Genomic DNA, 15,347 nt, shown 5'->3' on the forward strand with positions numbered 1-15,347 from the left:
GTTTCAGCTGTCACCTCTTCAGAGATGGTGTTTCCTAACCATTAAGTTATTGCCTCCATTTCACATTCTATCACATCATGCTATGTTTTTCTTTTTATAAAGCCTATCAGTATTTGAAATATTATTTATTTGTTTGTCTTATCCACAAGAATATAGTCTCCATGAGAACAGAGGTCTTATCTGTCCTGTTCATTGCTGCATTCCTCATTTGCCTATAACAATGCTTGGCATATAATAGGTGTTCAATAAATATGAGTGGAAGAATGTTGAAACAATCATCAAATGACTGGAGGAACAGGCACTTGCACCTCTTCTGCAAGACTGAACAAAAGTTAGTACTGTGGAGAGTGCAAAAAAACAGAACATGTGGCTCCTGCCTCCAAACTCTTTGAAGAACGAAATCCTAGCAAGAGCACCCTGACAACATGACAAGGTGCTAGATGTGAGGCACAGAGTCAGAGGCCAGAGAGAGAGCTTAAGGGCAGGGATCATGCCCTACTCACTTCCTGTACCCAGCACTGGCACAGTGGGTGCAGAGTAGGTGCTTTGTGAGTGACTGTAGAATTGCATTGAATAGACAACCCACCAAAGTAATGCCAGTACGTTAGGTGAGACACAGTGATTTTATGTATAACTTGGTATCTTGTTACAAACCAAGTTCTGAGTTTATATGAATTAAGAGATTCTCTTAAATCCAAATGTCATGTATTGTATTATGTCCCCTCCCAAAATGTGTGTATCAACTTGGTTAGGCCATGATTCCTAGTATTGTGTGGTTGTCCTCCATTTTGTGATTGTAATTTTATGTTAAGAGGATTAGGGTAGGATTGTAACACCACTCTTACAGAGGTCACCTCCCTGATCCAATGTAAAGGGAGTTTCCCTGGGGTGTGGCCTGTACCATCTTTTATCTCTTAAAAGATAAAAGAAAAGCAAGGGGAGAGTTGGGGACCTCATACCACCAAGAAAGTGGCACCAGGAACAGAGCACATCCTTTGGATCCATGGTCCCTGCACCTGAGAAGGTCCTCGACCAGGAGAAGACTGAGGACAAGGACCTTCCTTTAAAGCTGACAGACAGAGAAAGCCTTCCCCTGGAGGTGATGCCTTGAATTTGGACTTTCAGCCTGCTTTACTTTGAGGAAATAAATTTCTCTTTGTTAAAGCCATCCACTTGTGGTATTTCTGTTATAGCAGCATTAGATGACTAAGACTCCAAAGTATTTAAATATAGGCACACATACAACAACAAGATAATGTTTTGGCTAGAACCCATGTCATTTATTTATTCAACAAACAACTGAGCATTTTCTATGTTTCAGCCCATGTCCTTGGCACTAAGGGTGCAGATAAATCCTGGCTCTTAAGGAGCTCACAGTCTAGCGGGAGAGAAAGACACATAAATAAATATAATGTAGCTGGATTATGCAAAGGATGCCACATGGGAGCTATAGAGCAGAGAAACCTAAATTCTATTTAAATGCCTATAGGAAAGAAAGACCTGGCTACTGAGCATTTTTGCGAAGAACAGGTAAGGCAGTGGTTCTCAAAGTGTGGCTGGCTAATTACCTACATCAGAGTCATCTGGAGTGCATGTTAAAATGCAGATTCCCAGCACCTCCTTCAAAGATTCTGATTCATTAGGTTAGGTGTGGGGTCTGAGAATTGCATTTTTAAAGTGCTCTAGGTGATTCTACTGCAAATTGAAGTTTGAGAACCAGCGAGATAAGGCTTACCCTTTTAACTGGAATGAAGAATGATCTGCACATCTGAGATGCTGATCTGTGTTGGTCTTTAAGGGAAGAAGGAACAGAGGGAAGTAGAGAAGAGGAAGGAGTTAACATTTATCAAGGACTACTGTGCTCTGTGAGTTAATTTAATTCTCACAAAATCCTATGAGGTAGACACTATTATCCCCATTTACAGATGAAGAAACAGACTTTAAGTAACTTGTTCAACGTTATATAGCTAATGAATAGCAATGCTGACATCTGAACCCAGATTTACTCAACTTTAAAGACCGTCCACTTTCCATAACAATATGCTGGCACCAGGGGACAAATTTACTGATTAAATGTTATGATTTTTAGTTCTTTGCCAGATCTCTCTAGGCAAATATAAAGAACAGTCAGATGGTACTTTGGTCATGTCCAATGTAATCATCCATAGATGAATCCTGCATTGGCAAGTGGGGGTGTAGGGCAAAGCTGGGATGAGTAATAAAATGAATAGCTATTTCTTCTTTTTCCATCATTTTCTCACCCTCTGGTGCAGGTGTTATGAAAATATACTATGACTAAGAACTGGGTTCATCTGGAGGGAAAAGCAAAAAGAAATGGATACTCACAAAAGCAACCCCACCTGCTATCAAAGATTCATGGGCCTCAATATTAGGAAAGTCCGGGGGCATTTAAGGAAGATGGCAGGGCTGATAAGACCAAAGTTTCTCAAAAGATAAACTGCCAGGATCAGAGGTCCAGAATTTTCATTAGGAAACACCTCAACCTTTAGAGAAATTGTGAAAGGCTAGCACGTTCTCCAGGTTAAACAAACCCTATCTGTCTCTCTCTCTACACAGACTCAGAGGTACAACAAAACAGATACAGCTCAAAGTATAATGGTAAATATAATCCCATTAAGGTGCTTGGAGAAAGTGCGCGCGCGCGCACACGCACACGTACACACACACAGAGCAAACGCTGATTAAATTCCCACTCACCATATTCAGGAGAGGAAGAGGAGCATGTTAACTCAAAAGCAGGAAAAGCATAGTAGGCAGGCAAAGCAGACAGCAATCCTGGTGGAGACCTGGACCTTTGGGTTCAGAGAGCTGGTGTGTAACCATCATCCTTTTCTATCACTGAGCTTGAAGCCATGGCAGTGACACTACAAATCAAACATGGATTTCCAATTCTGGAGAGCTCCTTTCTTATTTTTGGCATTTCAAGCAACTGCTCTGCATCCCAAGACTGGTGTTGATGCAATCAGCCCACAGACTGACACCATGGAGAACACATAGCTTAGATTTCACTATTCTGTGTAACAAAGATTGTAAACCAGACTTTATTTTATTGTTACATTTTTCCTACGCCCAATCTGGGAACATTTGCTTCTACCCACTTTTTCATATAATAATGGCATTGCTTAGAATTATTTAAAAAAAAATCATGCAAATCTGGATTAATCTTCCCCTTACAAAAGTGTTGATTTATTTATACTACACTGATATATCCCCTTCAAATACACAGCTTCTAACAGGCAGAGTTAGAGGAACAAGTACCACTTGACATGGCTTAATAACACGCAGGCACTGTACCTGTACCTGTGTATCTAATCATACCTGAAATCTGCTGATATTCCACACCAGCTACTCTAAAGGCAGCTCTGGGGGGCATCTGGATGAAATCTTTATTCTGATGGCAATATCTGGTTATTCTAGAATCTAAACAAGGATATCCAGGTTGTGTCTAGTGCATGGGAAGAGTATGTAAAGGCCACATCTAAACATAGCAGGCCTCTAAGCTCATTATCTTGTCACAAGTTTATAAAGAGGAAGAACTGATCATGCCAGAGCTGTAAGGTCTGAAACGGCCAGAATACAACTGTACTGTTCTACCGTGTAAAATCAGGTAAACCTTCCTCTGGATCCTTGGTTATCTCTTGTTATGACCTCAGTCTCTTAAAAGGAAACCTCAAGTATGCTGGGAATTAATTATCAGAATGTTTGGGTACCTTTGTACCTGAATATCAAGCAGTAGGGCTCGCCTCCATAATCATTTCTTGCAATAAGCACACAGGACAGCTCATTACAGATTGCTCACGGTTATAAGCTGAGTTCTCTGTAGTTCAAGTGGGTGGGCTCTACATTATCCAGGGCTGAGCAGACCCTGAGTGGAGCCAACTTTTATAGCTTTAAGTCTTATCCTGGTTCTGGGCACATTTCAGTTCTGCTCCAAGTCCACTTTGCTCCAGTTCCGCAATGACAGACATGTATTTGAACTCATTTGGTCTGAGGTTAAAGGTCTCCACTAACCCATAGGTCTCTTTCCGATCAGTGGCATAGAAGAGCTGAACTTGGTTGGCAATGCACTGTGCCTCAGCAACATTCTGAAAGATAAAAAAGAGTAGTAAGGTCTTTCCCTGGTCAGGGCCATGGAGTTTTGTTTGGGTGCTGTGGTGACTAGGGGTGCTCATCTAGGAGTCACTGCTTCTAGAGAGCTTCCCTGACTCCCTGACCTCCTGAGTCTGCGTTAGGTGTCTCTTTTCTGTATACCTGAATCACCCCATGCTTATAACAGCATTTATCTCTCAGCACTATTTTTGTTCTTTTTCCCCATGTCTGTCTTCCCTCTAAATTATTCCTCAAAGATACAGATCATGGCTTATTTTATATCCTTGTATGTAGTGGCATCTGGTGAATGTTTGCTGAATATTTAATGCATATATTCACAATTTCCCTCTTTGTTCAGTTCTTTAATAACTATTAAGTATATAGCTCATGGGGGAAAAAAAGGGCCATCGTGACCCAGCTCCAAGAATGAGTTTGTGAGTGAGTACTAAATTCTTGACTAGCCAGACATATATTTGAATATAAAGCCTGTTCCTAACACTACTCAGTTAGAAAGCTAGTGCCAAAGCCAGCTGTGGTGGTTTTAAAAGTTGTCAACAAATTCTTTAATACTCTTCCCTTGTGGTGCCTAATTCCTCTCTCCTTGAGTGTATGGGCTGTACTTAGTGAACCACTTCTGAAAAACAGACTAGCAGAATGATGGAGAATGACTTCCGCTAGGAGGTCATAAAAGCTGTCTCGCCATCTTTCTTGAAACACTTGCTCTAGAGAAAGCCACTTGTCACGTCTTGAGGACACTCACGCAGCCCTATGGAGAATCTGCCTATGTAGCAAGGAGCTGAGGTCTCCTGCCAAGATAATGTGAGTGGGGTGGGAAGTGAATCCTTAAGCCCCAATCAACTTTCAGATGACTGCAGCCCTGGCCAACGTCTTCAGTGAACCTCATGCGAGTCTCCGAGCCAGAACTACCCAGCTAAGTTGTTCCTGATTTCCTGACCCAGAGAAACTGTGAGGTAATAAATGTTTGTTGTTTTAAGCCACTAAGTTTTAGAGCACATTTTAATGCAGCAATTGATAATTAATACACCAGCAAAGCCCCAGAGAAGAAAAGGGGCTAGCTAACATACCCTGCTCTAAACTTAAGGAGCAGGGAAATGGTGACCAGACCACTCTATGTGACATAGGTGCGGGTCAGGACACAGGCTACACTCTTGAAACCTTACAAAAGCGTTACTTCAAAAAGCTCTTAACTTTTGTTTCCTGTACATCCTGCAGTTTTAGCTGGCCAGAGGCAAATATCCATTATCACTGTGTTCATATGGTCAAAATCAAACCCCAAAAGATAATGGAAAATTCCCACTAAAAACTATCAAAAGTGTGCTATGTCTAGCCTACAGAATGATGAAGATGAGTTTATAAATACCATAGGCTGCTTCACCTCTACTCCCTCCTGTGGGGCTTCCAGGTCATTTCTCATAAACAGGCACTAATCTGAGACTGGATCTTTAATCAAAAGCCTTTTTCCAAAAGGCTGGCTATTTCACATTAATAGAATTTTAGAGCTGGATGGGGCCTCAGAGATCACCCAGTCCTCATTTAATAGGCAAGGAAACCAAGGCAGATGAGGTTCAGGGACGTGCCCAAGGTCATGTGGCTAGCAAGCCGCAGAGCGAGGACCAGACCTCAGGCTTCTGGACACCCAGGCAATATCCCCTCTACTTCACCCTGCTACTGTTTCTGGGAGGAGCTCTGTGGTACAGTGATTACAGCTGCTAAATGTAAGGACAGTGGTTCGAACCTACCAGCTGCCCTGTGGGAAAAAGATGTGGCACTCTACTTCCATAAAGATTATAGCCTTGAAAACCCTGTGGGGCAGTTCTACTGTCCTATAGTGTCGCTATCATTGAGGTATATAACTCTACCTCATCAATTTGACTTTTCCTAAACTCAATCATGCCTCAAGAGCAAACTGTTTTTAAAGCAGGTATATTGTTATAACCTGTGGTAGATACTACCAACTCTCTGAGCCCCTGAGCTGTAGCGCCTCTAACATCAACTTTTACCCGAGACTTGGGGTGGTGGGGGTAGGGGCAATTTCAGCTGTGTTCACTCTACGGAAACCCTGGTGGCATAGTGGTTAAGTGCTACGGCTGCTAACCAAGCAGTTGGCAGTTTGAATCTGCCAGGCGCTCCTTGGGAACTCCATGGGGCAGTTCTACTCTGTCCTATAGGGTCGCTATGAGTCGGAATCGACTTGACGGCAGTGGGTTTGGGTTCACTCTACAACAGTGCTGTTCATTCTTCAGTCCTAGTGGCTCTGTGGCGGTACCTTGGGTCCTTCCACCTCTGTGTAGCTGCTATATCTTGGGGTTCTACATAATAAGATTTTATTTGCATGAAGGGTTCCTCTCACTACTTTAAAAAGAAGTTTGAAGACTGCTAGTATGGTGGGTAGGGAGTTAAGACACAGGGAGATATGTGCATCTGTCTGTCTCTCAAGGTCCCCTAGTGGCACAAGTGGTTAAGCGCTCCACCGCTAACTGAAAGGTTGGTGGTTCGAATCTACCAGCTGCTCCGTGGGAAAAAGACGTGGCAGTCTGCTTCTGTAAAGATTTACAGCCTTGGAAACCCCATGGGGCAGTTCTACTTTGTCCTACAGGGTCACTATGAGTTGTAATTCACCCAACAGCAATGGGTTTGCTTTGGTTTGGGTCTGTCTCTCATGGAGGACTAGGGAAAATATGGAAAGGTCCCTCTCCTTACTCGTCCTCTGCCTCCTGTTCTCTTGACTCAACATGGAGCAGCAGTCTATTCCTTTTCTAAGGCCTAAGAAGATAACATACTAACTCCCTGTGTTGCTCAATAAGGAGGTATACTGACAAGCCTGACTCCTTCCTCTCTCTCAATCTTCATATCTACAATCAACTTACCAAGTCCTCTCCATTTTATCCCCTACATATTTCTGGGGACATTCTCTCTCCTCTATCCATGCTACCACTGCTCTAATTCAGGTGTTCACTACCTCTTGTCTAGACTTTTGCAACTGTCGTCTAAATGATTACACTGACCAGGCTAGAACTACAGAATGTACCCCAAACCAATCCCAAGCAAAATTAATAAGGTTAATGGTCCTGAATTCCAACTCTGACTGGGTCATTCCCTGTTCAAAACCCTTTAATGATTGTTTTGTGCCTGCAGGGTAAATAAATTCAAGCCTCTAAACACCACCCACCAAACCTCTTTTTTTTTAATATACCAGAGATACCCACTAGTTGGCAATGTTTAAGTCATTTTATGCCCCCTACCATTTACATAAGGAGCCCTGTTGATGCAACAGTTAAATGCTTGGCTGCTAACTGAAAGGTCGGTGGTTCAAACCTACCCAGGAGCTCTGCAAGAGAAAGACCTGACAATCTGCTTCCGTAAAGATTACAGCCAAGAAGCCTAATGGGGCAGTTCTACTCTGTCATATGGGGTCTCTAGGAGTCGAAAATCAATTCAATGGCATCCAACAATAACAACAAAACATTTACTTAAGCTATCTCCTCTCTCTGGAGCATTCTTCCCCTCTTCCTTTATCTGGCTAACTCCTGCTCATCTTTGAAGGTTTAGCCCAGGTATTATCTCCAGGAAGCCTTCTCCTTTGTTCCGGGAGAGGACCCTTTTTCAATCTTTTGCCAGCATGCTGTACATGTCACTGGCCTAGCACTTACTGCATTCCAGTGCAATCATCTGTTGCCTCAAAGCTAGGGTTTTGAATATTCTACTAAATATTCAGGGTTAAAGTTGTTGTTGTTGTTGTTAGGTACCGTTGAGTCGGTTCCAACTCATAGCGACACTATGCACAACAGAACGAAACATTGCCCAGTCCTGCGCCATCCTTACAATCGTTGTTATGCTTGAGCTCATTGTTGCAGCCACTGTGTCAACCCACCTCGTTGAGGGTCTCCCTCTTTTCCGCTGACCCTGTACTCTGGCAAGCATGATGTCCTTCTCCAGGGACTGATCCCTCCTGACAACATGTCCAAAGCGTGTCAGACGCAGTCTCGCCGTCCTTGCCTCTAAGGAGCATTCTGGCCGCACTTATTCCAAGACAGATTTGTTCGTTCTTTTGGCAGTCCATGGTACATTCAATATTCTTCGCCAACACCACAATTCAAAGGTGTCAACTCTTTTTTGGTCTTCCTTATTCATTGTCCAGCTTTCACGTACATATGATGTGATTGAAAATACCACGGCTTGGGTCAGGGGCACCTTAGTCTTCAGGATGACATCTTTGCTCTGCAACACTTTGAAGAGGTCCTTTGCAGCAGATCTGCCCAATGCAACACGTCTTTTGATTTGACTGCTGCTTCCATGGCTGTTGATTGTGGATTCAAGTAAAATGAAATCCTTGACAACTTCAATCTTTTCTCCGTTTATCATGATGTTGCTCATTGGTCCAGTTGTGAGGATTTTTGTTTTCTTTATGTTGAGGTGTAATCCATACTGAAGGCTGTGGTCTTTGATCTTCATCAGTAAGTGCTTCAAGTCCTCTTCACTTTCAGCAAGCAAGGTTGTGTCATCTGCATCACACAGGTTGTTAATGAGCCTTCCTCCAATCCTGGTGCCCTGTTCTTGTTCATATAGTCCAGCTTCTTGTATTATTTGCTCAGCATAGCGATTGAATAACTATGGTGAAAGAATACAACCCTGACACACACCTTTCCTGACTTTAAACCAATCAGTATCCCCTTGTTCTATCCGAACAACTGCCTCTTGATCTATGTAAAGGTTCTTCATGAGCACAATTAAGTGTTCTGGAATTCTCATTCTTCGCAACGTTATCCATAGTTTGTTATGATCCACATAGTCGAATGCCTTTGCATCCTTCTGGTATTCTCTGCTTTCAGTCAGGATCCATCTGACATCAGCAATGATATCCCTGGTTCCACGTCCTCTTCTGAAACTGGCCTGAATTTCTGGCAGTTCCCTGTCGATATACTGCTGCAGCCATTTTTGAATGCTCTTCAGCAAAATTTTGCTTGCGTGTGATATTAATGATATTGTTCTATAATTTCCACATTCGGTTGGATCACCTTTCTTGGGAATAGGCATAAATATGGATCTCTTCCAGTCAGTTGGCCAGGAAGCTGTCTTCCATATTTCTTGGCAGAGATGAGTGAGCACCTCCAGTGCTGCATCTGTTTGTTGAAACATCTCAATTGATATTCCATCAGTTCCTGGAGCCTTATTTTTCTTCAATGCCTTCAGAGCAGCTTGGACTTCTTCCTTCAGTACCATCAGTTCCTGATCATATGCCACCTCTTGAAATGGTTGAATATCAACTAATTCTTTTTGGTAATAATGACTCTGTGTATTCCTTCCATCTTCTTCTGATGCTTCCTGCATCGTTTAATATTTTCCCCATGGAATCCTTCACTGTTGCAACTCGAGGCTTGAATTTTTTCTTCAGTTCTTTCAGCTTGAGAAATGCCGAACGTGTTCTTCCCTTTTGGTTTTCCATCTCCAGCTCTCTGCACATGTCATTATAATACCTTACTTTGTCTTCTCGAGAGGCCCTTTGAAATCTTTTGTTCAGTTCTTCCACTTCATCAATTCTTCCTTTTGCTTTAGCTGCTTGACACTCAAGAGCAAGTTTCAGAGTCTCCTCTGACATCCATCTTGGTCTTTTCTTTCTTTCCTGTGTTTTCAGTGACCTCTTGCTTTCTTCATGTATGAGGTCCTTGATGTCATTCCACAACTCATCTCGTCTCTGGTCACTAGTGTCCAATGCGTCAAATCTATTCTTCAGATGGTCTCTAAATTCAGGTGGGATATACTCAAGGTCATATTTTGGCTCTAGTGGACTTGCTCTGATTTTCTTCAGTTTCAATGTGAACTTGCAAATGAGCAATTGATGGTCTGTTCCACAGTCGGCCCCTTGCCTTGTTCTGACTGATGATATCGAGCTTTTCCATCATCTCTTTCCACAGATGTAGTCAATTTGATTTCTGTGTGTTCCGTCTGGCGAGATCCATGTGTATAGTCGCCGTTTATGTTGGTGAAAGAAGATATTTGCAATGAAGAAGTCACTGGTCTTGCAAAATTCTATCATTCGATCTCCGGCATTGTTTCTATCACCAAGGCCATATTTTCCAACTACTGATCCTTCTTCGTTTCCAACTTTTGCATTCCAATTGCCAGTAATTATCACTGCATCTTGACTGCATGTTTGATCAATTTCAGACTGCAGCAGCTGATAAAAATCTTCTATTTCTTCATCCTTAGCCCTAGTGGTTGGTGCGTAAATTTGAATAATAGTCCTGTCAACTGGTCTTCCTCGTAGCCGTATGGACATTATCCTATCACCGACAGCGTTGTACTTCAGGATAGATCTTGAAATGTTCTTTTTGATGATGAATGCAATGCCATTCCTCTTCAAGTTGTCATTACCAGCATAGTAGACTATATGATTGTTCCGTTCAAAATGGCCAATACCAGTCCATTTCAGCTCACTAATGCCTAGGATATCGATGTTTATGTGTTCCATTTCATTTTTGATGATTTCCAATTTGTCTAGATTCATACTTCGTACATCCCAGGTTCCGATTATTAGTGGATGTTTGCAGCTGTTTCTTCTCATTTTCAGTTGTGCCGCATCAGCAAATGAAGGTCCCGAAAGCTTTACTCCATCTACGTCATTAAGGTCGACTCTACTTTGAGGAGGCAGCTCTTCCCCGGTCATCTTTTGAGTGCCTTCCAACCTGGGGGGCTCATCTTCCAGCACTATATCAGACAACGTTCTGCTGCTATTCATAAGGTTTTTACTGCCTAATGCTTTTCAGAAGTAGACTGCCAGGTCCTTCTTCCTAGTCTGTCTTAGTCTGGAAGCTCAGCTGAAACCTGTCCTCCATGGGTGACCCTGCTGGTATCTGAATACCGGTGGCATAGCTTCCAGCATCACAGCAACATGCAAGCCACCACAGTACAACAAACTGACAGACACGTGGGGAGTGTTAAAGTTAGTTCAGAAGAAACCTCTAGTGTCCAATATCTCTATTCATTTGAGACTAATGCTCTACTATATTTGGAAATACTATGCCCAAAGTACACATTTCATTCATGAGTACGCAGGGGGTCATATGTTTATACTACGTTTCCAGTTTTTCCATTTCTATATCATGCAACTCTAGAATAAATTCTAATGTGTTTAGTTGTATAGTACACTGAAAACTCACAATCATGTTGAGTTATACAAGGCAAGTGTATATTGACTGGTATGCTGTAGAATGCTTGGAGGCCAGGGAGCAAATTTTAATGAAGATGAGAACTGTGCAGCAGTTTAATACCACTAGAATGAGGTGGTAAAAATCACAAAAAGAAAAAAAGAACTTCCAAACTCTAGAGTACACCTTTACTATTGCTAAATGCTGTGCAGAAAACAAAGTACAATCTCTGTGTCACTCACTCTCATGGTTAAACTTTGTTGTTGTTAAATGTCATCTAGTCAATTTTAACTCAAAACAACCCTATGTGCAACAGAACAAAACACTGCCTGGTCCTGCACCATCCACACAATCACTGCTACATTTGAGCCCACGGTTGCAGCCACTGTGTCAATCCATCTCATTGAGGGTCTTCCTGTTAAGACCCTCACTTTACCAAGCATGATGTCCTTCTCCAGGGACTGGTCCCTCCTGATAACATGTCCAAAGTACATATGAGACGAAGTCTCACCATCCTCCCTTGGCTGTACTTCTTCCAGGACAGATCTGTTTATTCTGGCAGTCCATGGTATGTTCAATATTCTTGAATTCCTTATTGTTTGTCCAACTTTCACATCCATAAAATGTGACTGAAAATACCATGGCTTGGGTCAGGCGCAAATTAGTCTTCAAGGTGACATCTTTGCTTTTCAACACTTTAAATAGGTCCTTTGCAGCAGATTTGCCCAATGCAATGTGTCATTTGATTTCCTGACTGCTGCTTCCATGGGCATTGATTGTGGGTCCCAGTAAAAAGAAATCCTTGACAACTTCAATCTTTTCTCTATTTATTGTGATGTTGCTTATTGGTCCAGTTGTGAGAATTTTTGTTTCTTTATGTTGAGGTGCAATCTATACTGAAGACTGTAGTCTTTGATTTTCATTAGTAGGCTCTTTAAGTCCTCTTCCCTTTCAGAAAGCAAAGTTCTGTCATCTGCATAACGCAAGTTGTTAATGAGCCTTCCTCCAATCCTGTGCCCTGTTCTTCAAATAGTCCAGCTGCTTGGATTATTTGCATAGCATATAGATTGAATAAGTATTGTGAAAGGATATGACCCTGACACACACCTTTCCTGATTTTAAACCACGCAGTATCCCCTTGTTCGGGTTGAACGGCTGCCTCTTGATCTATGTACAGGTTCCACATGAGTACAATTAAGCATTCTGGAATTCCATTTCTTTGCAATGTTATCTATAATTTGTTACCACACAGTTGAATGGCTTTGAATAGTCAGTAACACACAAGTAAACATCTTTTGGTATTCTCTGCTTTCAGTCAGGATCCATCTGACATCAGCGATGATATCCCTTGTTCCACATCCTCTTCTGAATCCAGCTTGAATTTGTGAGTTCCTTATTGGTATACTGCTGCAATTGTTTTTGAATTATCTTCAGCAAACTTCTACTTCCATGTGATATTAATGTTGTCATTAGATAATTTCCACATTCTGTTGATCACCTTTCTTTGGAATGGGCACAAATATGGAACTGTTCCAGTTGGTTGGCCAGGAGGCTGTCTTCCAAATTTGTGGGCATAGATGAGTGAGAGCTTCCAGCGTTGCATCTGTTTGTTGAAACACTGGAATTGGTATTCCCTCAATTCCTGGAGCCCTGTTTTTCACCAGTGTCTTCAGTGCAGCTTATACTTCTTCCTTCAGTACCATTGGTTCTTGGTCATGTGCTACCTCCTGAAATGGCTGAACATTGACCAATTCTTTTTGGTACAGCAACTGTGTGTATTCCTTCCATTTTCTTTTGATGCTTCCTGTTTTGTTCAATATTTTGCCTGTAGAATCCTTCAATACTGTAACTTGAGGCTTAAAGTTTTTCTTTAGATCTTTCAGCATGAGGAATGCCGAGTGTATTCTTCCCTTTTGGTTTTCTAACTCCAGGTCTTTGCACATTTCATTGTAATACTCTGTCTTCTTGAACTGCCCTTTGAAATCTTCTGTTCAGGTCTTTTACTTCATCATTTCTTCCATTTGCTTTAGCTATTCTACATTTTAGAGTAAGTTTCAGAGTCTCTTCTGACAATCCATTTTGGTCATTTCTTTCTTTCCTGTCTTTTTAATGATCTTTTGCTTTCTTTATGAATGATGTCCTTAATATCATCCCACAACTTGTCTGGTCTTCAGTCATTAGTGTTTAATGTACCAAATCTGTTCTTGAGATGGTCTCTGAATTCAGGTGGGATATGCTCAAGATTGTACTTTGGCTCTCATGGACTTGTTTTAATTTTTTCAGCTTCAACTTGAACTTGGATTTGCGCGATTGATGGTCTGTTCCGCAGTTGGCTCCTGGTCTCGTTCTGACTGATATCAACATTCTCCATTGTCTCTTTCCACAGCTGTAGTCGATTTGATTCCAGTGTATTCCATCTGGTGAGGTCCACATGTATAGTTACCGTTAATGTTGTTGAAAAAAGGTTATTTCCAATGGATAGGTTGTTAGTCTTGCAAAATTCTATCATGTGATCTGTGTCATTTCTCTCACCAAGGCCTTATTTCCCAACTACTGATCCTTCTTCATTTCCAGTGTCTGCATTCCAATCACCAGTAATTACCAATGCATCTTGATTGCATGTTTGATCTATATCAGACCACCAGTAGTTGGTAAAAATCTTCAATTTCTTCATCTTTGGCATTAGTGGTTGGTGCGTAAGTTTGAATAATATCGGTATTAACTGGTTTTCCTTGTAGGTATATGGATATTATCCTATCCACTGACAGCATTTTACTTCAGAATAGATCTTGAAATGTTCTTTTTGATGATGAATGCAATGCTGCGCCTCTTCAATTTGTCATTTCTGGCATAGTAGACCATATGGTTGTCCGATTCAAAATGACCACTTGGCTAAAATATAACTCTAGTTAAATTCAACTTTCTTTCCTCTCTATGTGCCTGTATCTGCACAGTCTTTTCCTCTCGCATTCTCTAATACTATGGGTTGGCAAACATTTTCTCTAAAGCGCCAGACAGTAAACGTTTTAAGCTTTTTGGGCCATACAGTCTCTGTTGCAACTACTCAATTCTGCTGTTGTAGTGTAGAAGTAGTCAGAGACAATATGTAAACGAATGAGCATGGCTGTGTTCCAATAAATCTTTACTTACAGACACTGCAATTTGTATTTCATACACTTTTCATGTATCATTAAATATTATTCTTTAAATTTTTTCAACTATTTAAAAATGTAGATAACATTCTGAACTCATAACCATATAAAACTGGCCATATGCTAGATTTGGCCCATGGGCTGTAATTTGCCAACCCCTGTTCTAGACAATAATTCCATACTTACTCTTTTTCACTTAAACGTCCAACACCTATTCTTACATCCTCACTCTCAGCTGATGACCTTGCTTTCTTTCCCATGGCAATCAGAAGAGAACTTCGACAAGCTAATACTACCTCTCTTCATTTAACTGTATCTATGTTTTTATGTCCTTTTACCCTGATTTCTCTCCTCTTCTAACGGATGAACTATCTATACTCTTGTCATTCCTAGATTTGCTCACTTAAAATTATTACTTCAACAATTCCCTCCCATTTCTCTTGTATTACCAATATTTCCCTTTTTATTATATCTTTCTATCAGCATACAAATATGATGTTACTTCTCCCATATTTAATACAAAACAAAAGGCACCGGTGTCCCTACTTCTCCCCCTCTAGCTAATGCCTCATTTTCTCCTTCCCTTCACAGAAAAGCCACTTGAAAGAGTTATGCTTACTCCTTCTAATTTCCCTTTCCGTTCTCTCTTAAATCTACCCCAATCATGCTTTTACCCCATCACTCCCATATAACTGCTCTTATAAAGGCCCCCAAGGACTTCCTGGAAACCCTGGTAGCATAGTGGTTAACAGCTACGGCTGCTAACCAAAAGGTCGGCAGTTTGAATTCACCAAGTGCTCCTTGGAAACCCTATTGGGTAGTTTTACTCTGTCCTACAGGGTCGCTATGAGTTGGAATCGATGGCAATGGGTTTAAGGACTTCTTGGGAAAGCTAATAAATTTTCAATTCTCATCTCAT

The 15,347-nt window shown here is 41.4% G+C and overlaps 1 protein-coding gene across 2 annotated transcripts in view; it reads right to left on the reverse strand.

Annotated features, from left to right (window-relative positions):
- Nucleotides 1-3,048: 3,048 nt before the first annotated feature.
- Nucleotides 3,049-15,347, reverse strand: part of ATPAF1 (ATP synthase mitochondrial F1 complex assembly factor 1) — a 43,783-nt gene continuing 31,484 nt past the window's right edge. For both annotated transcript variants that reach the window (XM_064281918.1, XM_003411195.4), the window contains one exon: nucleotides 3,049-4,106. In XM_064281918.1, coding sequence (XP_064137988.1) covers nucleotides 3,912-4,106 — 195 coding nt within the window. In that variant the 3' untranslated portion in view covers nucleotides 3,049-3,911. The remainder of the gene's footprint in view (nucleotides 4,107-15,347) is intronic.

This window comes from Loxodonta africana, chromosome 3 (assembly GCF_030014295.1).
Source record: "Loxodonta africana isolate mLoxAfr1 chromosome 3, mLoxAfr1.hap2, whole genome shotgun sequence".
Taxonomy (NCBI): Eukaryota; Metazoa; Chordata; class Mammalia; order Proboscidea; family Elephantidae; genus Loxodonta; species Loxodonta africana.